The sequence below is a fragment of the Anastrepha obliqua genome, chromosome 5 (assembly GCF_027943255.1).
Source record: "Anastrepha obliqua isolate idAnaObli1 chromosome 5, idAnaObli1_1.0, whole genome shotgun sequence".
Classification (NCBI taxonomy): Eukaryota; Metazoa; Arthropoda; class Insecta; order Diptera; family Tephritidae; genus Anastrepha; species Anastrepha obliqua.
The window spans coordinates 42,138,606-42,164,050 of NC_072896.1; the positions used below are offsets into that span (position 1 = coordinate 42,138,606).

Sequence of the window (25,445 nt, forward strand, 5' to 3'; positions counted from 1 at the left end):
TTTAATTTCGAGAGTCAGTGCGTATACGAGCTTTTAAGGATTACGTGCCCTCGACGGGCGTACTCATCATGCACGCTCAACTCTTAGACGCTGGCGCACCGACGACTATCAGTGTGTGAGTAATTGCGTTGTTATGTGCCGACTTTGGCATGTAAATTTCCACCACTTAACCTCATGTCGAACTCTGGTCAACTGGACGTACGAGCCCGTGTGTTCGTGTCTACATTAATAACTGAGAAGCAGGCGGCGTGGGAGTGTATTGAAGAAAGTATGGAAGTAGTCGCAGCGCTGCTCAATAAGGGAAGGGGAACTCTGGTAAACCAGTTTGCTCTGAAGTGTTTATGCAAATTAGTTGTGCGAAAACTTTTCCAAGGAAAGGAGAAAATGATCCCCCTCTCTCTCTCTCTCTTTTAAGTGGTTTATAAGTATTTCTCAATTAATTATGTTTGTATAACAGTGCTGACTTTGAGCGGAATGGAGTGGGGACTATGATAATAATGATGATGACAATGTGTATTTAGTACGGTTAGGCATCGTATAAAAGATATGACGGCATGATGGGAAGAGATATGTAAACATAATAAAGTATAGTTTCGGTAAAGTGGCTTTCCTATACTTAATTATATGCAAAGTGATAGCAAAAGTTTCCAAAATATTCGAAAACTTGTGTATGAATATTGAAACACCTCTTTGGGAAATTAGTTTTAGTACAGTGCATATTTATAATTGTGTTATTGCGCCTCGGTTATTTATTTCTTGAAACTGATAAGTGCTTAGAAGTTTAAGTGCTTTCAGTAATTGATATTTAAATTTTGAAAACTCAAATCTAAAAGAAAGGTATAAGCACAAATCCTATTACGAGTATTGTTGGCGAAAAGTGAAGTGTGCGCCCAAAATTTTTTTATTTCCTCTCCACACTCGAAAGAAAGTCGTATAATTTATTAAAGAAACTACACTTCATTCGGAAATTGCTTTTAAGGAACTCCCTCCATCTCCCAAAATGTAAACTCAAAGTTTAATCAATTAACAAGAACCAGTCAAAATTTGTTCAGGCTTTCCAATTTATTTAAAAATTGAGTGCAATAGTTTTCTGTAAAATTAATACAATCAATCATCGTTGATTCAATCAATAACAAATCCTATTCATCAATAACTCACCCCTTGCGCGATAAACTGGAATAAATTTAGCGCAAGCTTGAGAACTTAAAATGATAATACAAAACAGAAATATTGTTGGCATAAATTTTTTTTATTGCAATCTGGTAGATAATTTCACGGCAATTATTTTTTTATATGATATCGGGCATTTGCACACCGCGGCTACGAGTTACATGGTCCATTCGATCAGTCCAATTTTTAACTAATTTTTCCAATAAATCTGAATAATAAATATAAATGAGAAACAATGCACCGCAAGCAGGCCAAGATCCTTATGTAAAATTTTCCACGTAGTCGAAGGACAAAGGCCAACAGAACACATGAATTTCGTGAACAATTGTTTTTTTTTTTCAAAGTAAATTTCCACAATTTGGAAGCGTTGTCTAGCGTTAAACGATTCATGATGACTTTTCAAATCTTACTGAACAGAAATGTCAACACTATCACCGCCTCAGCATAGTTATCGGTATCGATAGGTCTCATGCAGGTAAAAAACACCCGATACGAAATAGTATCGAGCGTGGTCGAATACACGACTCATAATAATTTAAACTGTAAGTCGTAGGTTTTATCAACTTTCAATTGAACTGTGCAATGTGATAAAATATGTAAATTTTTTAACCCTGGTAGCGATCCATAAAAATTGTTTTAAGATTTTGAAAATTCCGTTGATTTATTTATTTCGTATACACGATATGAAATTTAAATTTGCATGGGAGGTACCACGCCCCCTTTTCCAATACTAACCTCTTTGCACCATAAAGCAGGTATTGGATATTTGTGTAAGCATATCAATTTTCATTATCTTACCTTTTGTGGTTCCGGAAAAAGCGATTTGGAAATTTCAGTTTATATGGGAGGTTTTACGCCCCTTTTTCCAATACCAACCCCTTTTATATATACAATTCATGCATTTGTGCCAAGTGTCAGTTCCCTAGCTTTATTGATTTTCAGATTTTGGTCTATATGTCAGATGCCACGCCCCTTATACTCTTTCTAAATTAGAGAAGTTATTTTCCTCAAATCTGTGCATTTTTCATTGAAATCAGGTTTTTTAAGCACTCCAATTAAAACGCTTGCCAGTTATTCATAAGCTCAAAACCTCAAACTCGAGTTTATGGCTGAATGGGAACGTAATAATGATTATAGAAACAAAAAGTTTTGTCACAAAAAATGAGTGATTTAATAAAAAAATAAATTCTTACATATGCTTGTTTTATGATTTTTTCACATCTTTGATGCAGTGAATTCACTTAATTTGCACATTTAATCAAAGAAATAGAGTACAGAGGCTTTTGAGTTTGGTTCCACATTTCTTCGCTATTTGTGGCTGTGATTATCTTTTTCAGTTCTGCCCAAAGATACTCAATCGGGTTTAAGTCAGGAGACAGCAACGGCCATTCTAAAATATTCACATTTTCTTTTCTTAACTACTCCTTTACTAATTTTTATGAATGCTTGAAATCGTTATGCTGCACAAACTGCCATCTTAGGGGCATTTGTTTACTTGCATAGGGAAGCATAACCAATATTCTCACAATCTCCACCGCAAACATTTTATCTTTTATCCAAAATATTGGACTTAGTGCTTTTTTCAGAAAAGCATTCCTACATCATTATTGAATTACCATTGTGCTTTACTGTTGTTTTAGTATGCCAGGGATCATCATGGGTCATCAAACATATTATTTTTCGTCACATCCAAACATATTTATTTCTGTTTAATCCGCTTATGGCAAATTTTTTCAATTTCTTGCAAATTGAAGCCTTTTTGATTTGTTCTGTGAACTCAACAGCGTACTCTTCTGGGTGTTCCCGCTATTCATCGGGCTTCTACCAACCTGTGTCGAACTACCCAACTTAGCTCAGTTTTAAGCTCGTTTGATGACAAATATGGTTTAATTTTGCTTGAATCTCCCGCTTTCACTTCCCCAAATTTTACATTTTCTTCCTCGAGTTTCAGTTTTTGGTGCGTTACGAATACCATTAAAAACTTTGTTCTTAGAAAATTTCATTAATTCTGCTGTTTGATCGTTTTTCTTCCTTTTCTTAAAGTTTTTATTAATCTGGCTTCTACCTTGGTACAATACTTAGCACGACCCATTTTGCTTGTTTTATTCAATACTAAGTTAATTAATCTGCCGTTCGGAGTCGGCTTGAAACTGTAGGTCCCTCCATTTGTGGAACAACATCAAGACATGGCTGTGTTAGCAAGCAAAATTGCCGTATATGGGACGACACCAATCCACACGACGTTCACCAGGTGATAATGCATCCTCAAAAAGTTACCGTTTGGTGTGGATTTTGGGCCGGCGGCGTCATTGGTCCGTACTTTTTTCAAAACGACGTTGGTGAGGCGGTCACCGTCAACAGCAAGCGCTACACAACGAGGTTAACCAATTTCTTATGGCCCATATTGAACCATATGGACCTAGACGATATGTGGTTTCAACAGGACAGCGCTACGTGCCACACAGCAAACGCCACGATTGACATTCTGCATGAACGATTTGAGGGTAAAGTTATCTCTCGCAGGGGTGATGTGAATTGGTCACCAAGGTCATGCGATTTGACCCCGCTAGACTTTTTCCTGTGGGGTTTCTTGAAGTCTCAGGTCTATGCAAATAAACCACAATCGACCGATGCTCTAAAGGTGAACATAACACAGGCCATCGCTCAAATTCAGCCGGATCTATGCGGAAGAGTCATTGAAAATTGGACCACTCGGATCCGTTCCACCGTAAGAAGCCGAGGCGGATATTTGAATTATGTCATATTCCACACTTAATGGCATATATGCGCCTTTCAAATAAAAAAATAATTTTGTCAATAACTCACACACAGCTTGTTTTATTCTATTTCAACATCTACCCGCCCTTATTGGAAAACCCTTTATATAAGTTAATTAATTTTACCTTTAAGGGCAACTGAGCTAAATTTGAAACGTTTAAAATTCTTGCTATCAGCAAATAGTTACTGCTTCTATTATTTTTTCCAAGCATAAAACTCGTTTGTTCACCTCCTATAAATGTGTCCAAAATAAAAATGAGACAAAAGAGATGAAGTGCAATATAGAACAAAAACATGTTAACCACAATCTTAACAAAGTAAGTTTTTTATTTACATAGTAAAAACGTTATGCAAGAACTAAATTGAAGGACTAATTTTGCGCCATCTTGTATATGTAATTGGCTCTTCCTCCCGTTTATTCGGTGTTTTGGTCGAGCCTATTTGTGGAGCGCGTCTTAATGTTTTTCCGCATTACGGATGCCAATATTAGCGGAAAATTCTGATTACGGAACATCGAGATATTTTTAGAGTAAGCCCGCGATTCCGGAACTCGTCCCGGGATTCACTTTGGAACGCAACTTTTTTAATATAAAAAAATTCAAGTACCAAAAGCTTCAATAATTCACAGCTTATACCCAATAAAAGCACTTTATAGCTTGATTTGAAAAAAAGTTTACAGAACAAAATGTTACTCAATTTAACAATTTGAATTTTAAGTTGATTTATTTCTAAGTATCAATGATGCAGTTTCCATGGAAATCGAAAAGCTTTTATTATAATCAAATTTTGTGACAAAAAATCTTTCACTTCTTTCAATTAGATATTTCACATTTTTGCGATCACGGGATTAGTACAATCTAATCCCGTAATTTCCGAAGCCAGCAAACACCGGGATCCCTTGTGTGCACGCAACAACAGATTCCTAATGATGGCATCAATCTGCTGTACGAGTATAGTGTTAAATTACCACGAATGTGTATACATACACACATTTATTATAAATATAAACTGCTCCTTGGTCATACATATTGTCAATTCATTCCACTTCGTTCCGTTTCGAATTGCTTTAGTTGCGCGTTTTTGACAACACATTTAAGCTGTCATCATTAAAATTTATCGCATTTGTTTTTAGCCATTTGGTATGGCGGCGCTGTCGCCGATTGTTCATCATTCACAACCAAATCAAATGGATTTGTATTTCGGAAGCGGAAAATGAGCAAATTAAAATAAATATTAACATAATTCGGTGGAATAAATCGCTGAGGTCCGAAACTCGTCTTTGAAAAGCGAAAAGGGGGAAAGAAAAGGAAATTGCTGCTAATGAAACATTTATCATTATCATTTTGCTACTAATGATACATTTATCCTCCATCCGTATCTTATTTTCACAAAAGAATATTTTTTACATATAGAAAATAGTACTAAATGTATTAAAACGCTCTTTTACTTCAATAAGCAATAATTTTATAATATACTAGCGTACCCTCGCCCGCTTCGCTAGACGATAAATTCAATGATTTGCTGAAAGAGAATAAAATTAATACGAAACAAAGCAAATTCTTTGATACAATTTCATTCGAACTTTATTGTAACACTTTTTGGTAGACAACGTTTTTGGTTTTTCATCTTTCGCGTGAATAATGACGATGGTTTGCCAACTCGTGAGCAAGCTACATACAATTGTCCATGAGAAAAAATTGGGTATTCTAAATTAATACCGCACATTTGTAGAGACTGTCCTTGCGCCTTATTAATTCTCATAGCGAAGGCAAGGCGAATAGGGAACTGCAAACGTTTGAAATCGAATGGTAAATCCACCAGAATCAGTGGAATTCAGGGTATCAAAATGTCTTCTCCTTTGTACTTCCCTTTCAAAATTGTTGCTTCGATAACGTTACCCATTAACTTCTTCACAGCGAGTCTGGTACCGTTGCAAAGTCGGGGCACATTACTATTGCGCAGCATAATAATCGGTGCTCCAATTTTTAATCGTAAATTATGAGGTGGTAAGCCTGGCAAATCGAGTGAGTTTAAGAATTCAGTTGGATAATTTACGACCTCATCTTGATCAGTAATAGTGTCCATTGACTTATACGCAACTATGTCACCAGGTATTTGATCTAAAATAGCTGAATTTATATCATTGACGTCCTTATTTTTCCCAGCTAAAATTGCTCTTTCGCTGAGTCAATCATGGTTTTTGTAATGTTGAACTATGTTTGGAAATACACTCTGTATCAATGCCTCTTTAGACTGTGCAAAAGTGCAGAAATTGTTAGGCAATGTTATCATTCCTGTTGTTTTTGAAAAAAGGTTTATTTTTTTTGGTTAAAAAGTGTTTTTTGAAGTTTTGAATTTCTTCTCAGTTAATTGCTGAAAATTATATATTTTGAAAAAACTATTTTTTTTAATTTAACGTATTTGAGAAAATTTTATTCTTTTATTTATTTGGTTTTGAAAAAATTTCATGCTTTCGAAATTTTTTTATTTTACTTTATTTCTTCAAAATTTTTTAAAACAATTTTTTTTATAATTTTCGAAAACACCCCTTTGAAAAAATGTTTTCTATGTGTCATAGTGGTATTCCATTAACTTTTAGGATTATAGTCAAATACTTACAAATATCTACGCTTTCACAAATAGCAACAATAAACAAATTTCCTCAAAACCAAAAAATTTACTTTTTTTCTAAAAAAATTCTAAACAAACAACGTAATAAATTTAGAATTTTGTGTTCACGAAAAAACAGTATTGTTTTTATTGTATTAACTGAAAACCAAAATGTTGCAAAAAATCAAAACAAAACTAAATTATTTTTTTGTGTTCATTTGGTCCATATGTTCCATAAGAAGTTGATATGGTAAATAATATGCACGGTCTGTTACACGCAAATTTCCATTGACCATTATAGTGACAAAATTATCGATCAGCAATTCCAACAGGATTTCAAAATCAGAGTTGGAATGAGTTGTTGTCTGGTGTACTTCTGAAAAAATGAGAAATTAACAAAATAAATTTAAAAATTCGAATTCCATCTTTATCTTGTGTATGTTCTTTTTACCTTTGAATTTTTCCAATGAAGCACCACTCATTTTAAATTTTCCAAGAATTTTTTTTATCATTTCGCGTTTCTTTCTATTTTCATTCGATTCCAACATTTGTTCATAGCCGAAAACATCGTTTGCAAACGCATTCATTTCCATATAGAATTGGTCAAAGAACGCATTGCTCAATTGAATTGAAACATTATTTTCATAAATACTTAGGACCTTAACTTATGCACCTTGGTACATACCTAACGCAGATATTCATCGCGACCTTGACATCGATACTATTGATGAAACAATACAAAGCGCTAGCAGAAGACACATAAATAGACTATTAACGCATACAAATCCTATGATGAGAAGACTACCAAATAAAGAAAAATCTACCCAAAGTCGGCTTAACCGTCAAACACCTACAGATCTTGCAAAATACTTGTAATCAATTGTCAACTAATCGTATATGTCATTGTTTGTTAACCACTTGTTTTTAAATAATATGTATATACTTCTTCTAAATGAGCTTGGGGGCATTGGCCCTTCAATATCACTCTCATTCCATCTTTTTGTAAATCAAATTACTTATTGTCTAACGACAGGTGTAATATTTTATGGAAGAAATAAAAAAAAAAAAAAATTTTTCATTCGAATCATTTGAAATTTCTGTATACAATACATTTCTGTATCACAATACAAATACAAAAAATTCAAAAAAAGTTGTACACATAAAATGAATGTCGATTCGAAACTTACTTTAATCTAACAATCGAGCAAGTTTTGTTTTGGACAATATTTTGATTTTTTCTTTTTTTTATATGAAGAAAATATTTAAAAGAAATTTTTTTTTGCTAAAAACCTTCCCCTAGTGGATCCCTATAATATGAAAAAAGAACGAATAAAATTGGCCTCGTATCGGCCCAAAAAAATGCGGACGAACGAACATCATTTCATTTTTATATATATAGATTTCATATTTTCACATACTTTCATTGTGGCATCCAGGTACGTTTTCCACGTCACGTCAGTCAAATGCGTGGCAAAGACCCAGTGTTACAGTCCTATTAGACAGCTGATGTGTACCAACAGGCAAGTCGTGGAATCACCGTTAGAGAAGTTCCTGAGGACCTGGACATATCGATTGGCTCGTGCCATTCAATTTTCGATATAGAGGTTTTCTTCGATTGCAGGGGCGTTGTGCATCATGAGTTCTTGCCACAGGGTGAAACGGTCAATAAGGAATATTACCTGCACGTTATACGCAATTTGCCCGAAGCAATCGCCAGAAACGTCCGGATTTGTGGAACAACAAAAATTGGCTCTTGCATTACGATAACACCCCTACTCACACATCGTTGCTTGTGCGCGACTTGTTGGCCAAAAACAACACACTAATGATGCCACAGCCACCGTACGAGTATTCCCCAAATCTGGCCCCCTATGACTTTTTCTTGTTCCCGAAACTGAAGAGGCTCATGAAAGGACAGCGCTACGCTACTATTGTCGAGATAAAGACGACATCGAAGGAAGAGCTGAACCAGATAAAAAAACAAGATTTTTTGAAGTGCTTCGAAGATTGGAAAAAACGTTGGGACAAGTGCATAATATCTCATGGGGATTACTTTGAAGGGGGCAAAAAGATATTAATGAATAAATAAATAATTTTTGAAAAAACACAAAATTTGCGATTACTTTTTGAATACACCTCGTATACTGGTGAAAGAAAAGTGCAGCTGAAAACGGTAATCACGCTCCATCAAATACAACTTGTAAGGAGTGGTTTCGACGCTTCCAAAGTGGCAATTTCGACGTCAGTGAAGACGCATGACGAACCCTTGATGATATGTCTAAAAAGTTGAATGTTGACAGATAAACCTTCGGTCAAAGTTTGCATGCGATGGGAATGGTGCAAAAAGCAGGTAACTGGGTGCCACATCAATTGAAGGAGAGGGATAACGAGAGACGTTTGGTGACGTGTGAGATACTTCTTGAACGCCAGAAAACAAAAGCATCGCATCGTGGATCGCAGCATGGATATATTATGATAGCCATAAACGTCGAAAATATTTGAGCCTGTCAGGTGAACCAGGTCCGTCGACAAGGAAAAAAATATTTATGCTTCAAAGGTTATGTTGTGCATCTAGTGGGATCAGAAGGGTGTCATCTATTATGAACTTCATAAATTATCTGAAACCATTACTGGCGATCGTTACCGACTGCAGCTAATGCATTTGAATCGAGCTCTGAAAGAAAAGCGGAATGGGACGCTAGACATGACGAGCTGATTTTGCTGCATAACAACGCCAGGCAACGCGTTGCTAAATCGGTCCAGAAATATTTAGAGGGGCTGAATTGGGAAATCTTGCCCCACCCGCCGTATTCCCCAGACAATGCACCTTGGGATTACCATCTGTTCCAATCAATGCACTTAGCCCTTATTGGAGAGCGGTTCACTTCTTACGAGAGCATCGCAAACTGGCTCAATAAATGGATCAAGTCGAAAGAACTCGAATTTTTCGTCAGAGGAATCCGTACGCTGCCTGAAAGATGGAGTAAAGTTGTAGCTTCCTATAGCACATACTTCGTAACTTTGGCTAAGAAAGAAAGGAAACTTATTCCCATACCCAATATTTACTAAACAAAATTAATTCAAAACAAAGTAAGATAATTCATTTATTGGTTGGTTAGCAGAGCTTCTATTTGTGGTGTGCCTCCTGGTGTTTTTCCCCCAACAGATGGTTTCATTTATGAGGAGCTGTTTCTGATAGAAATACATCAGTAGGTGATAATAAACAACTTTTCTATTATTTGATTTTTCATACCCGGAATTTATTTCAAACCCCGGGCACTACCGAATGCTTAGTGCGCCTTCGATTCTACACATCTCTGCCCGCTATGTTTGGGCTCTCCTCGCATAACGAAAAATTTGCATGTAAAAGTAACAACGAGAGCAAGATTCATCAAACTTCAAGGCTCATAAAACTGGTAAAACTCACTATTTGCAATGCTGCCAACTCTCTTTCAAGAGAGTTCATACAGCGACACTTTTTTTTGCTTCAGCTTTGCGAATTGTCTTTTTACGTTCCTGTTGTGTTCATACACCTTGTAATTGTTAGTTTTTTTTCTATACAACCAACAACAACATTGAGAGGAACGAGAACCAAAGAGTGTTTACAGTGCACGAGCATCACAAGTAACGAGTTAAGGCAACAAGTGTTTTCCTGTATGCGAGCGGTCTTACTAACACTCATTAAGTGCTTCCAAACAAATGTAATGTTTGGCAGCTCCTTTCCAGTGCAGCCAACATATATGTATTTATTTATGTCAGTTGCTTCATCTATTCGCCACTTGCTTGGCGAGTCGAAGACGCCTTTAGTTGCATTTATACTTTATAAAATTAGTTAATTTGTATGAGTTAATAATTTTTCATGGAAACCGAAGGCCACAGTTGCCAGTACTTTAACTGTTAAGTGCAATAATTTTTTTGTAATTAGTTTACCTCTAAATAAATAAAACCTATTGTTTACAATGGGGAGTATCTCCAAAAGAAATTTTTAATTTTATTTGTATTACAAGAACAATTCAAGTAATAGGCTTTTTAATAATCGAATGTGGTAAAGTTTTGTTATAATTCTGCCTTTATCCCTTCCTATAAGACAGTGCCTAATATTTCCTACTGCTTTTATTACTTCACCTGTATAAATCCAACAAGCGCGCAAATGAAGAAGCAGATTTTTGCAACGAAACCCACTTTATAATGAGGTTCAAAATTGTGTAGAATTTGCACAAAGAACAATTGAAGGTTAAAGGGTTTGTAATTTAATTATATGCCATATTTGACGTAGTTGTGATCAATACTGGAATATAATTTGTGCAATTTAAGACATCGCTATTTACTACCAATTATCGAGTGCTCGTATTGGGGACTCCCACCAAATGTTTCCACAACTATTGCAGCCAATTAAATTTTGTTTCATTAAAAATGTACCCGGTAACTCACACATTTTCATTTCAAAAACTAAATTTTCTTTGAAGCAAATTACATTAATAAGACAATCAACAATTATTCCTCTTCAACTTCAACTAAAGCTGAATTTCTGAGTATAAATACAAAGTTATTAGCTACTTTGTCTCAATGTGAGCTAACCAGCAGTCCAAGTAGCACACGAGTCGAGACAACTGCAATAATGTTTCACAGGCACAATGTGATGTGCATTGTAGTAGTCACATTGGCAGTTGGAAGTGTAAACGCAACCTTCAAGAAAAATCCATTCCTGCCACCCGCGCCACAGCAACCAGCTTATTATCACCCAGCGCCAGCACCAGTTTACTATCCTGCGCCCGCTCCAGTTTATCATCCAGCGCCAGCTCCAGTTTATCATCCAGCGCCAGCTCCAGTTTATCATCCAGCGCCAGCACCAGTTTACCATCCAGCACCTGCACCTCGCCCGCCGCCACCACCACCACCACCGCACCCCCCACCCCAGCAACCACCACAAATCATTATTGTACCTGTACAAACGTATCCAGCACATCCACCTGCACGCCCACGACCACGTCCGCCACCACGTCCAGTGCATCCCGCTCCACCTCCACCACGCCCAGTTCATCCTGCTCCACAGCCAATCTACGTTCAACCGATAATCGTTCAACCGGTGCCTGTTGGAACTGGTGGTGGCGGTGGTGGAGGACATGGAAAAGGTGGCGGAGGTTGTCGCCCGTGCCATGGTTAACACAAACCGATAAGAACTTAGACTCAAGTAATATTCCAAATAAAATTATCACATATGAGAATTTGCAGATATTTAAATTATTTGTATATAAAATTGGTTGAAATATACCTACAAACGCTCCATTGCTATTTTCTTTCGAGGTAATGAATCAGTTTATCAAGAAGAAGCGTTCAGAAGATATGAAACTATTTTTGCCCAGCTCTGAATTTTGGGGTTTGAAAATTTTCATTTTAATTGAAGTCAAAACATGTGACTTAACATTAATGAGATTGTTGGAAAAAATTAGGTATGCAGTTAGGAATAGTTTTCAACAGAATTCTTAAAAGTCAAAGGCAAAATTCGTTTGAAAATAATTACCTTTTATTTACAACAGTTTGAAGCGTTTTTTTTTATTAGTATTAAGTTTTTTGATAAAGTCGTGCCAACTCGCCAACTCTTAAACCACTCAGGCTACAAAAAAGCCCATTGTATTAAAAGCTCTGGAAAGTAAAAGAGATAGGAAAGAATTGAGACATAAAGGTAAACTAGTCCTGGAAGAATTTTTTAAATTCTTGGCAGATATGAAAATATCCTCCAATTTGAGAGAACGAATATTACTCATTTTTTTAACATTGAAACCCAAATTACGTAGCCTTGCTCTAGCAAAGGCAGGGCACTCATGAGAAAATGCTCAGGGCTATCCGGCTCCTCGAAGCAAGACAGGAAAATCGGGTCCAATGGTGGTCATAAACTTGGGTTGTGTCCTGTAATAATGCCGACCATCAACCGAACGTCTTTCCTTCCAAGTTTTAGAAGAAAGTTCGGCAGTTTTCTGTTCGCGCTTGTCACAAAATACTTTGCAGTTCTGCAACGTTCTAGACCGGACCATCGCTTTTTATGTAAATTGCATATATAAACGCTGATCCAATTCATGATTCCTGTAGAACTGATTTCGATTATTGGCTCTGGTCGCTGTGGATTAACCGCTGGTCCACAGTTGGCCAATTAATCGGCAATTTTATTTCTTTGAACACCGCGGTGTGCTATAACTCATATAAGTACAAGCTTAATCCGTCTTGAAACAGAATTTAGCTTCTTCTTACATTCTTGAACAATCTTTGAGGTTTGCTGTCACTAAAGACTCAAATCTGTTTCCCGCTCCATCTTCTCTCAATTATTCATTCTGCTACATTCAGAATGGCAAACATTTCCATTTAGACAGCTGCCATTCCTTCCATAGCGTAATGAAGCGGTTAACGCAAATGTAATTAACCACTGTCGGTCATTATCCTCCAATCTAAAGCTCCTTCTTCCTTTTCCCCCATTGTTCGGTATTTTGCTTCCACCATCTGTTTTTCCTCTGTATGGCATCATAATGAACGAATTTAGTTCGTTGTCCAAGTGGGCCCTCGTTTGGGCAGCCGTTTATCCAAACCTAGCCTACGCTATGCCCAAAAAAATTTTTTTATAAGTAGCAGAGAAATGCAGATGATAAAATAGTAGATGCAAAGCGGAACTCGCTTAAGCAGGGAGCATAAAAATATAAAAACTCAGTTACAAATGTTTAGCATGGAATTATTTATTCTTTCAATCGTATTAAATATCCTGATTTATGATGGGAGCGAAATTTCTAAGCTCCTCAAATTATTTATATATCTCATTTGGATTTTAGTTCGTTACAAAAACGGCTCATTCAACAATTCGTGGGGCGATTAGCCCTAGACATTACAATGAATGTCTGACTGAGATGAAGTTTCCCTTAAATTTACGATGAAAAAGTTTGTGCTAAGGTGGGTTGGGTGACGGCCGTGCATTTTTACGCATAGAGACATATTTACCGTTAGGATACGGCACTAGTTGCGACAGCATTCAAAGAACAGTTAGTCGCTTTGTAAACAAAGCGTTGACCAGACTAAGTGCCACGCATCATTAATCTTTCCACTAAGTTATCCAACGGCGCTGAAATTATGCGACATAAAATTTGCAATTGTTGTGAGGTTGCGGTAACGGATAGTTTTTAAGCCAGCGCGGGTTTCTCACACTTTTGTATGTATGTATCGACAATTCATGAGTACATACCTCAATGCATTTAGCGCTTTTATATTAAAAACTTTGCAAAACTAATCTAAACAACCAAAAACTCTCTAGCAGAAGTAATTTCTATCATTGCCGTTGCCACTTCAATTTGACTCCAACTATGAAGGAAGCCATTCTCGTAATTAACTCGGCCCTCGCGGCTGTCATAACTTAATGGGCCGCGCACCGCCACTCGCCTTTCTGCCCAACCATACTGCAATGTGACAGCTCGAAAAAATCTATAAATAAATAATAACTTCTCGAGTAAATACAAACGCAGCAGCCGACCGGGTGGAAAACCATAAAAAATGCAAAAAGAATATTGAAAATGTAATTGTAATTCAGTAAACACGTGACCAAGAGCGGTACGACCGTAGCGGCTGGAATGGTTGGTGGGAAAAGTCATCCACGTCTGGCAGGCGCTCGTCCTGCTTAATCGACCAGAAATCCAGATGCAAACAAACGGGGATGCGGATATACAGCAAGTAATAGAAATTTACCACAAAAACAAAAATAACAAGCGGAATGACGTACTCGTAAAAACCAATCGTGAGTATGAGAAAAACAGGAATAACTGTTGCAATGACAATACGATGAGTACTAGCGCATCCGGGTGCAGGGTTGAAATGAGCGGGCCAGCCAACGAGGAGCACGAATGGATGGCGTCGTGGCGCGACCTGCGTAGATTCACTAGTCGTAATGGTGTACTGAAGTATACACCGAATAGGACCTGAGAACTCTAACGCGCTCTACCAACGTACATCCAACGAAAGGGCAAAGGGTCGTGTAAACAAGCGCACGGGCCGCATGAAAACAGGAAGCGCTGCACGAGTCCAATGAGCGCTTTTACACATTTTTCGAAATTCCATTTTGCTTTCAATGATATCCTTTTCAAAAAGGATACACTCGAGTGCTACATATTATAAATAGATGCGCACTCAAACAACCGTTGGTTACAAGTTGCACATGCAACAATTGCAGAACCGTACACAATGAGTTTGAAGCGTACGAGTTCGAGTGCTTGTGTGCACTGGAAGAGCACGGCAAGTTCGTTTAGTGTTGTAGTTTGTAGCACATCTCACGTTCCGCACGCTGGCAAAGCCGCGGAGACTACGTGTGTGTCTGCTCCGAGTGACGACGACCGCCGCCGATGCGCACGGATATGTTGCTGCAATTTATTGCTGCAATGCAGCGCAGCACAATGCAAATGCGTAACGAGACTATAAATTATTTCGGCATTAACCCATTGATTGCTTCGCCACCATGTTGCACTATAGTGTGGTGCGCTGTTGCGTGGGATATTCGTTTGTGGCACAGCGCATCCTCAGAATAGCGTATGAGCACGCACAAGCTCAAGAATGGGAGCGCGTGTGGCTTGATTTTGTGCATTTTTTATTTACTTTTTTCCTTTTAATATGCATATGCAAGTATATGTATGCATGTGTGTATGTACATTCATATTTATGTACGCATGCAGTTGAGTGTGTGCAAAAGCAATATGTAGGACTAGCCCGCATGTTGCATAAATTCCACTCATGCAAGACATTCCCGTCGTTGCCAATTTTTCGTTGCACAAACACCCATATGCACGTATGTATGTATGTATTTGTATGCGCATATTTATGCACTTTTTTCGTTTGTGCCCAAAATTTATCGCCGGTAGTTTCAGTTCTTATTTAAATGAAGAAATGCTTGCACCGGCAAATTTTCGATGTGGAAATTGGCGAACTACGGTGAATCTATACATAAATTTTCCTGCACTAATTCAAACTGGAAAAATGCTTGCCATAACTCAGTCGGTAATTGAGTGGCTCCATATACGCGTACATATGCATGTGTGTTGATACACAAATTCGAGATCTTAAAATGGAATACAGGGAAAAATGTTGGCCCTTAAACCACCTGCAACGTCTCTAAAAGTCTATTGATATAAATAACTGGTAATTTTGGATTAAAAATGGACTATAATCCTCTAGTGAAAGTCATGGGCAAAATTTCATCTTCCCACTCTAAGGCACTTTGGATGCCCACTGCGCGTGCCGGGAAGAGCACATAATCAAATTAAATATAGTAAGATGATATCGCAGACCGGACTGCGAACGCCCAGAAGCTTATATCCAAATGTTTCAGCCTCTTTGGCTACAGTCATTTTCTTTATTTTGGCACCTACTGTAGAGAGAATGAGAATAACGAGAGGCAAACTTTATTGTTGCAAAAAAGTATTGCGTTGGGGAATAAGTTCATAGCATTTTTATATTTCCTTTTATTTTACAACGATTTGTTTGTTGTTTGAAAAAGGGTAAGTTTTCATTCGAACTCTTTTTGTTGATTGTGTCTCAGTAATGATTGTAATTTTGGGTTATTTAATTGTTTATTAGGTTTGAGGCTTACAAATGGAATACCCAGGAGGGAAAAATCAACATTTTCGACACCTGAACTTCTTTGCTTTCCATCGAGGTCAAAAAGTTTCCGAAGCAGCCCAGGACATTTGTGAGGTGTAGGGAGAAGATGTCACAAGCGAATCTACAGCACGAAAATGGTTTGCAAAGTTCAAAAATGACGACTTTGACATCGATGACACGTCCCACAGCGGAAGGCCTGCCGAATCCGATGAAGGACGTCTCAAATCATTTTTGAAGACGCCAGTCGCGAATTGGCGGAAAAAATGAACTGCGATCTTAAAGCAGTTCTCATTCACCTTCATTAAATGGGATTTACCGAGAAATTGGGAGCCTGCGTGCCTCACGAGCTCAACGAAAAACACACAGAAAGTCGCTTTTAAATTGCTTCCCAGCATCTCGCCCGCCATCGAGCAACACGCGCTCAGAAACAGCAGATTGTACCAAATCGTCACGGGAGATGAGAAATGGTGCCTATACATCAGCATGAAGCAAAGAAAGGAATGGCTGGCTACAAAGGATACGCCAAAGCCGAAAGTCAAGCCGGATCTTCATCCAAAGAAGATCATTATATGTGTTTCGTGGGACTGGGAGGACATGGTGCACTGGGAAATGTTCGAAAAGAGTGTCACGGTCAACAAGGAGCTCCCCTTTGCCCAGCTACACCGCGTGAATGAGGCTATTCAACTGAAAACACCTGATTGACATTGTCAAACCATACTCCTTCGCGACAACGCCAAGCCCCATGTTGTCAAAGCCCTACTCCAAGACCTCGAATGGGAGGTCCTTCAGCAGCCGTCGCAATCTCCGGACCTTGCACCGACCGATTATCATCTTTTCCACTCCTGTCAAACCATATGAAAGGTGTCACTTTCGATAATAAAGAGGTCCTTGAACAACTTCTTTGAAGGGGTTGTAAACAGCAACGACGAATATATAATTGATAAACTTATTAATATAATTATTGTTTTATGTTTAAATAAAAGTCTTCGGTAAAATCGCTACGAACTTATTCCCCAACCTAATACATTAATGTGTCTGAGTGGTTCATTGCCCATTCTGAGGTGCTATGAGGCGAATGCTAACATCGAATCTTTGATCCTTGTGCAAATCACTAATCAACATTTAGATATTTGAATATCTTTTTTACTAAATTAAAAAAAAATATTTTGAGTGATGGAAATTTGATTGACGTACGATGACATCTGCAAGAATTAAAAAAAAAAATTGTCACCACCTTGTACCAATTTCTCATTTCGCAGGTTGAAGTATTTACCTTTTAGTATAAATAAGTAGGTACAAGAAATATGTACTTTTATACTCGATTTTTTTTATTACAATACCTTTAGCTACAGTGCATTGATACTTTTTCGTGTGGCATACATTTTTACGGCAACGCTGTGAGCTATCATTTTTCAAAAGTTCATTGTTACATATACACCTATTTAGAGAAGAAGGCCTAACTTATATTTTCGCCACTCAATAAAATTTTCTATGTTTTCCCCAATTTTTAGTTGCTTTGGACTGGAAAGCCGGGAATAAATTTTTTTTCACAAAATTTATTGCCGTTTTCGCAACTAACCTCTAACTTTACCGACCTCTCTATTGCGGCGTTAAGTAGAGGTAACCATAGCCGAATGGGTTGGTGCGGGACTAACATTCGAAATTACACAGGTTCGAATCTTCGGGCATGAAAAATCGAATGATGGAAAAAGTTTTTTCTAACAGCGGTCGCGACTCGGCAGGCAATGCCAAACCTCCAAGTGTATTTCTGCCATCTGCTTAAAACTGTAAAAAAGCATCAAAACGCACACCTAAATTCGCAGGAGGAGCTCGGCCCAGCACTCAATAAAGGGTGTAAACGTAAATTATATATACATAATGTGTATATGTAAGTGCAGTTGCTTGTCGCAGTTGCATTTAATACTAATAAGTAGTTAGGTAGACATGATTAGTAACTTGTTGTTGCTCCGTATGTACTCAGGCAATATCGCCTACGCGTTTAAAAGCTCTTGAGTTGCCATTCAGTCGAATCAGTGGATTCACTTTCATGCACTTAAGTGAGCACATATTTAATTAGAGAAGATGACAACAACACTCGCAACAACAACAATAAGGCATGCAACAGTAGCTTCTTGCACTCCATTAATTAACCGCACATCGCATCAAACGCATCACACAAACGCACACAAATACACGGACGGAGGGTGGAAGATGTGACGCACAAAGTGCATTAGATACGACGACAATACTAGTCGTTATCGCCCGCCGCCCTGCCTATGCCTCAACAAACGTTACCATCCCCAGTGCAACTTGAACCGCCAATGACGCGTACACGCGCACACTTAACCCGCTTCTGCCGCGAACGAGTGCAAGAAGGCAGGCGACAGAACAGCACCCCGAACGCCGACTGCAATTACAGAAATGAAATTGCGATTTTACGGTGAATATTATAACACAGCATTTGTGTGTATGGGTTCAAGTTCGGCACAATTTTAACATGCCGCAAGTGGCAAATGCAACCAGATAGTGACACCAATTCGCCTTTATAATGTTGTTCCTCACTCTTCTTTTGTAACTGACTATTCTCACTTAAATTCTCATTTTCCCTTTCCATTTTTGCGAAATGCAAGTTTTATATGACTCGAGGGACGATAGATGCATCCTATCCTCTGTGGTGTGCAAGTGCAGCAAGGTGGCATATACCCACTCCACTACACCACTACCACTGCCGCTCAAAGCGAATACTTACAGTGAAAGTTAATTATGGCCATTAAGTCTACACCCGCGACCACTGCCAATGTGTGGCATTGCACATCGACGCCTGTTGGCGTTGGTGAATGTATGAGTGTGGCAAGCGCAACGTAGTCATTTCAGTTTTTAGTTGACGGCAATGTAAACAACTCAACTTCCGACCGCCAACAAAACACTCACGCATTACCCAGCTAACAGACATGTCGGGCGCCATTAAGGCAGCCATGCAACAACGCTGTTGCAGTTCCTGACGGTGCGGTGAGAAGCGGGAGTGCGCGGCGTACATTCGCAGCAGTTGAATTCCGAACGCGCAATACGTCATTTCGTTTAATTAAGAGGGCGGGTGCTGGGTGTTGCCTGTCACACTATAGAGGTCGGCAGGCTGCCACACGTCATCGGCCGCTGTTGCCACATTTTCGCAACATTGCAAAACAGCTTTAAGGCATTCAGTAAGCCGCTACAATGTTGATCGTATGTAATTGCAATAGCCAGCTGGCCACAAGACAGTGTGCAACACATTAAACGAGCCGCACGTGCCGCACGGCAATGAAGCGACAAAGCGGTAAAGCCGACAATATTGCGAAAGCAAATGCGCGATAGCTGGCAGGCTTACAACGCGCAACGGTCAAGAACAGGCTACTACGGCTAGCAACACTCGCCATATGGGTCGCCTGATAAAGGATTCGCCATTGTGTGTATGTTGTGCGCTTCCCACCCGGTAATCATTGAATCATTACCCACGTTGCACACTGCCTTGCCGCCCACTCAATCAGCCACTCCTTTGCCACTTTGAAGCTTTGCCATTTCTTTCGGTTTAATTAAATTGTGCAACACGCGGCATATCGCTGGTGCCACGTCGGCCCCCTCGTTTCAATGCTATTGAGAGAAGAAATATTATTTACATGTAAAGGAGAGAAATGAGCACTACGCATACGAATTCGAAAAAATAGCAGTTGAAAGATGCTGAAGATTACGGTGAAGTGGGCAGGGATGCAAAATTAAGTGCACGGCATAATTCGATTCAATTTGCTTCTTTACCAGACGCAATCAAATTAGGCGCAAAATGTTTTTCACAAAAGGCGAGATATTGGGCAAAAACATAAAGTGCGGCGGTAGTGGCAATTACAATTAAAACAACAATATTCGCAGCGCGTAACTAAAAACAAGAAACGCGAAAGACAATCGTAACCAAAGAAGAGGAAACATAAAAGCACACACGAGTACAACAACAATCAAAAGACGAACGACACAAAAAAATTTTATTGGGAGTCTTCGTTTGAGCTGTTCTGAAATACTTGCATACCTACCAAGATTGCGCCTTCCGAATTCGCTGTGACGTCACTCCAAATAAAAAAAACATAAGGAAGAAAAATTAGTTGTTTGTGAATCAGAAAAGTATTATTCATGCTTCACAATTCAGCACGCGGCAAATAAAAAAGTAATTTATTTTGCTTTTGTTGGTTTAGTTGAAAAAATTACGTTATTGGTTTTCAAAATCGCAAAAAATAAAGTGGCGGTTTTCTGTACACCGTGCATGCCTACATACCAGCTAATTGAGAGTGAAAAGTTGCTAAGTCCACTTTTTCTGAAAACGTTTATTTTAATGGAAAATGCAAGAAACATAAAAAATGCATCGTTTTCTAGAATATCAAACTACCTTTTTTATTTCTAACCATTTATATTCAGTGATAAGCAACGTTGCGTAGTCAAAAGCCACCGAAAATGTGATAAGTCGAAAAGAATCCAAAAACTAAGTGTGGAAATCAATTCGTTTGAAGAATTTTTCCCTTAGAATATTCGATCTATCGATTGTATTAGTGATGTTGCAAAATAAGTGCTTAAAGAAAATGACTTTGAGAGGTTTGTATTCTTCCCAATAAAATTTCAGAATTTTGGCTAATATCTAAATAAGTATATGTGTACGCAGAATTGGATTGCACAGCGCAAGACATAAAATGTTGACTAAAAGCGCCTCCGATTCGTCACTTCGAGCTAAGGTTAGGTTAAGTTAGGTTAACCTGGTTGGCAATAAGCCACGCATAGACCTTTTGGCCCCAGCGATACCTGATGGAGACTGACCTCTATGAATACTGAAAGTAGACATCATGTAGGATGTCAGCGCTTGGAGGTCCAGATCCAGATCTCAGAGCTGGGAGATCCGATTTTGAGACGTCCTCCAGACCCTCAAACAATGGGGCTCCATGTCGAGCTTAATCCAACAAAAAAGGTTCGCGGAAGAAGAGCCTCAAAGCAACTGGTTAACCATTTGCCTATTTTTTCGGAAAATCTGATTATGCCGGAACTGTACTATTAGAGAAACTGAAAACAGTCAATTCTGCGTGGTACACAACCATTTGCTTGTCAGAAGTTGTTGCAAAAATAAGGAAAACCAACCATCGAAGGCGGATCATCTCCTTCACCAAGCCAAAGCGAGGTCTCGCGCATCGGCTCACACAAGGGAGTTTTTGAGCAACCAAAAAAATCGAAGTAACCGTACAGCCCTGATTTGACACCTAATGATTTCTTTTTGTTACCGAACATCAAAAATAAAATGCGGGGTCAAAGTTTTTCAACGCGTGTAGAAGTTGTTCACAGCTCGGTTTGGAGGTATCAACTTGTGAGTACCAAAAGTGATTTGAAAGTTGATTTTAAACGAATCCAGAAGTCATTTAAGCCATTTTCATTTTCGCAGTAAAGCCATTTTCATTATTCTTTTACTGTATTTTCATTATTGTGCGCAAAGTATAAAAGGCAACTTTCGAAAGTACCCTGGGCTTTGTGCCAGCCACTTAAAAGATTTAAAGTAAAGGGTTTTTCAATAACAGGTGTTATTTTGAATAGTCCGCTATTTCGGTAGATGTCTCTTTTGAAGCTATCATTTTTTGATATTTGACAAGTAGAAACTACGCCATTGATAAAAATGGAACGATTCACGCTTAAACAACGCATTCAAATTATTAATCATTAAATTATCAAGTTAGTGATGTGAAGAATAAAACCAGAGCACGTCGCTCAAGAACAGCCGAAATTATTGCTGTTATAGCCGAAAGTGTTGAAGAAAACCCAGGTTTGTCCATTCCTCGCAGTTCTTTGGAATTAGGCATTCCACAAACTTCATTACATCGATTTGGGTCTTAAGGCTTATAAAGTCCAGTTAACATAGGAACTCAAATGCATAAAAATGATCCGGAATTCCATCGAAAAATCATCTTGAGTGATGATGGGCCTCATCCACCTCGGTGGCTTCGTCAACAAGCAAAATTGTCGGATCTGGGGCTCAGAAAATACAAGTGTTATTATTGAAAGGCCTCTCCATCCTTAACGTGTGACTGTTTGGGGCGGTTTATGGTCTGGTGGAGTCATTGGTCCTTACTTTTTCGAAAATGAAGCTGGAGCAACAGTTACGGTGAATGAATTGCGCTATTGAGAGATGATTAAAAATTGTTTATGGCCGGAATTGAATGGTATTGATCTGGACAATGTTTATTTTCTACAAGACGGCGCTACGTGCCACACAAGCAACAAAACTATTGATATTTTCCGGGAATAACACCTCTTATTGGAAAACCCTTTAGTTAGCACTAATCCACTTTTTTGCAAGCTGATGTCAGTTCTTAAAGTCATTATACTGTTGAAATACTCAAGCCAGAGGCTAGTTATCAGTGTAATCTTCAATTAAATGTTTTTCCAAAATTTCTTTGCACAATGTGACCAGCACCAAATGATGTAAAACGTCCCACATTTGTAGTAGGGCCCACATCTTGCAGTGGCGCCGGTTTTGTAGTTTTACATCATTCCCAAATGATCAGTCCTAAAACCTCTGCTACTTTCGCCACTGTCTTAACTCTCCGTAGTGCCCCCGAGTCTGGCCAGACTGGCTTTTTCGACTTTGGACGTGAATTTAACATATTTCTACTATAAAAAACGACTTGAGCTTCCAGATAGATTCCTAAAATTTAATTTTCTATCGATTTATGGATATAACTTTAAAAAGGATACAGGACGAAAAAAGGCCAGACCCGGGTGCCCAAACGAAGGTTTTAAACAAAGTGTCCAACGTATGGTTAAATGAAGCATTCCTATATGATTGCCTTTTCAGAAGGATTAGAGCTCCTGTTGTCCATTAAATCAAATGGGTAAACACTTGCTAAAAATTCGTTACACAAATGGTAATAAATAAGTGAGAGTTAGATATTTTAAAGAAAGCGCAAATTTCTCGCAATTAAGAGAGATGACTTAATTATATGAGCAACTAAGTACTGACTTGCCGCCAAACAATGCACTTTCACCATAAAAAATAACCAACAAAAATAAAAATTATCGCACGCGGCATTATTTAACTCATCGTACAGTTATTTTTATCAAAAAAAAAATGTAAGCTGTTGTATTTAGGGTGGCTATGTTATTTTGATTATTGTAATTTCACTACTTGACAACTTAATTGTGTGAGCAGAAGTGTACGTTCGTATGCGCAATGTTTTTATTTTGAAGTAGAGCCGAGTACGAGTACGAGTATAGCGACATGCCTTGGCAGCAACTAAATTCTTATTAACAAACAACCAAATCTGCGTATATGGGCAGCTCCCCTGCGGTTCAGCCTTATGATAAGTCGCCAAATTTAAAGTTTTTCTTTTTAATTTTTCTTCATTAATTTAATCATCTTCAATTGCTTATGTCCGTCGCCTCATATTCAAACCGCTGTTTCGATACTCATTTGGCTTGCTGCACTTCCTCTCTAGCGTTTGTGTGTCGTGCATTAAGACCTTCACAGATATTCGGCATAAAAAGTCAAAGAAACGATAAAGTGACCATCCTGGGTTATAAAAACTTATGTGCTTCATACAAATTGATCCAAGTGAATACTCTGCGGTAAAAACTTGAACTTTTAAGACAAACTTCTCTTTCAGTATCTATTAAATGCGTGCCCGTTCTTCTGTATGCCGCAGAAATATGAAGAATGTAAAAGAAGTATGACAAGTCTCAAAGTCTCTCAAAGCATTAAAGAAAAGTGTTCTCCACAATATCTGTATCATTCTCAAGAAAATAAATAAATAAATAATTGGCACGGTGTTTGACCGAGCTCCTCCTCCTATTTGTGGCGTGCGTCTTGAAATGCAGAGTCCTACAGTTTTAAGCCAACTCCGAACGACAAATAGTTTTTCATGAGGATCTTTTTTATAGCAGAATCCACTCGGAGGGGCAACGGCTATTAGAAAAAAACTTTTTCTTCATATTGGTGGGGCGGCTACGGTGGTCCCAATGGGACGGATGGGACATACTACATAAAATTGATATATTTTTTCGCAATAGCAAACAATTTATTGTTAGTTTAGTTTGTTTACGTCAAACTGATTTAAAGGCTTTAATTGCTTATTCTTCTGTTGCTCATATAGGAATTGTTTTAGGAGGTCTTATAACTCCAAGATATTTAGGATTTTGTGGTTCTTATACATTAATAATTGCTCATGGACTTTGTTCTTCAGGACTTTTTTGTTTAGTTAATATCACATATGAACGGTTAGGTAGTCGAAGTTTATTAATTAATAAGGGTTTATTAAATTTTATACCTTCTATAACATTATGATGATTTTTGTTAAGAGCTTGTAATATAGCTGCACCTCCTAACTAAATAAATGAATAGCTAAAAATAATGCGATAGCCATATCACTATCACTGAGGATATCACGCTTCCAGCTATTAGCGAGCAGAATAGTAGATAAGGTAATTATTTTCCGTATACGGATGAGTTGGTGCTGCAAAAAGACAGGATCATCACAGTGAGTATGTCGGAATGAAAATAACGTAACGTAAATGTTTGCTTTCGTTTACTTTTGAGAGACATCGTCAGTGAGTCAATATAGCAACAGCGAATCGGCAAAACACTCGTACTTATTACGCCTCCATGTATGTATGAAGTAGATGTGCACATACATAAGTGATGCTACTGGGCGGAAGGCGATTGCTTTTGAATGTATTTGGATCTCAGCTGTAGCTGTGTCGAACATACCATACTGTGGAATTTTCGCCAAATAGCAAAAAAAACAGAGTAAATAATATATGTATGTACACACATATTTCGAAATCAGAACGTGGCGCACCCGAGGCGGGAAAGACCGGCGTACAACCGCAGACAGTCGTTGGCGACCACAAAGCAAAATACACACATAAATTTGTACGGCCGGTATTTAACAATGCAAAAAAAAGTTAACAAAATATTAAATTGCATGTGAAATAAATCCACGCTAAATACATATGTACATACGTATGTATGTATGTATTTGAAATCAGATGTATGCATAAAATATAGAATAATTTATTCAATCACATATTTTATTAATTAAAAAGACAAATTTTATTTCCAAATATCATAATTTTTATAGCAAATAATTATATAGGATACATATGCACCTATACATACATATGTACATATGTATGAGAACAGATATGTGCGCAAATTCAGATATGTACAGAAATATTTATTATGGTGCGAATTTTAGGGCTGTTTAATATAAAAA

The 25,445-nt window shown here is 38.0% G+C and overlaps 1 protein-coding gene across 1 annotated transcript; it reads left to right on the forward strand.

Moving 5' to 3' along the window:
• Positions 1-11,132: 11,132 nt before the first annotated feature.
• LOC129248199 (uncharacterized) lies at positions 11,133-11,833 on the forward strand. The gene has a single exon (XM_054887661.1). It carries the CDS (start codon positions 11,177-11,179, stop codon positions 11,720-11,722), a length of 546 nt encoding a protein of 181 aa, XP_054743636.1. The 5' UTR covers positions 11,133-11,176; the 3' UTR covers positions 11,723-11,833.
• The last annotated feature ends 13,612 nt before the right edge of the window (positions 11,834-25,445 follow it).

Coding starts and splice junctions, on each gene's coding strand:
- LOC129248199 (XM_054887661.1), top strand. CDS start 11,177: ATGTTTCACAGGCACAATGTGATGTGCATTGTAGTAGTCACATTGGCA.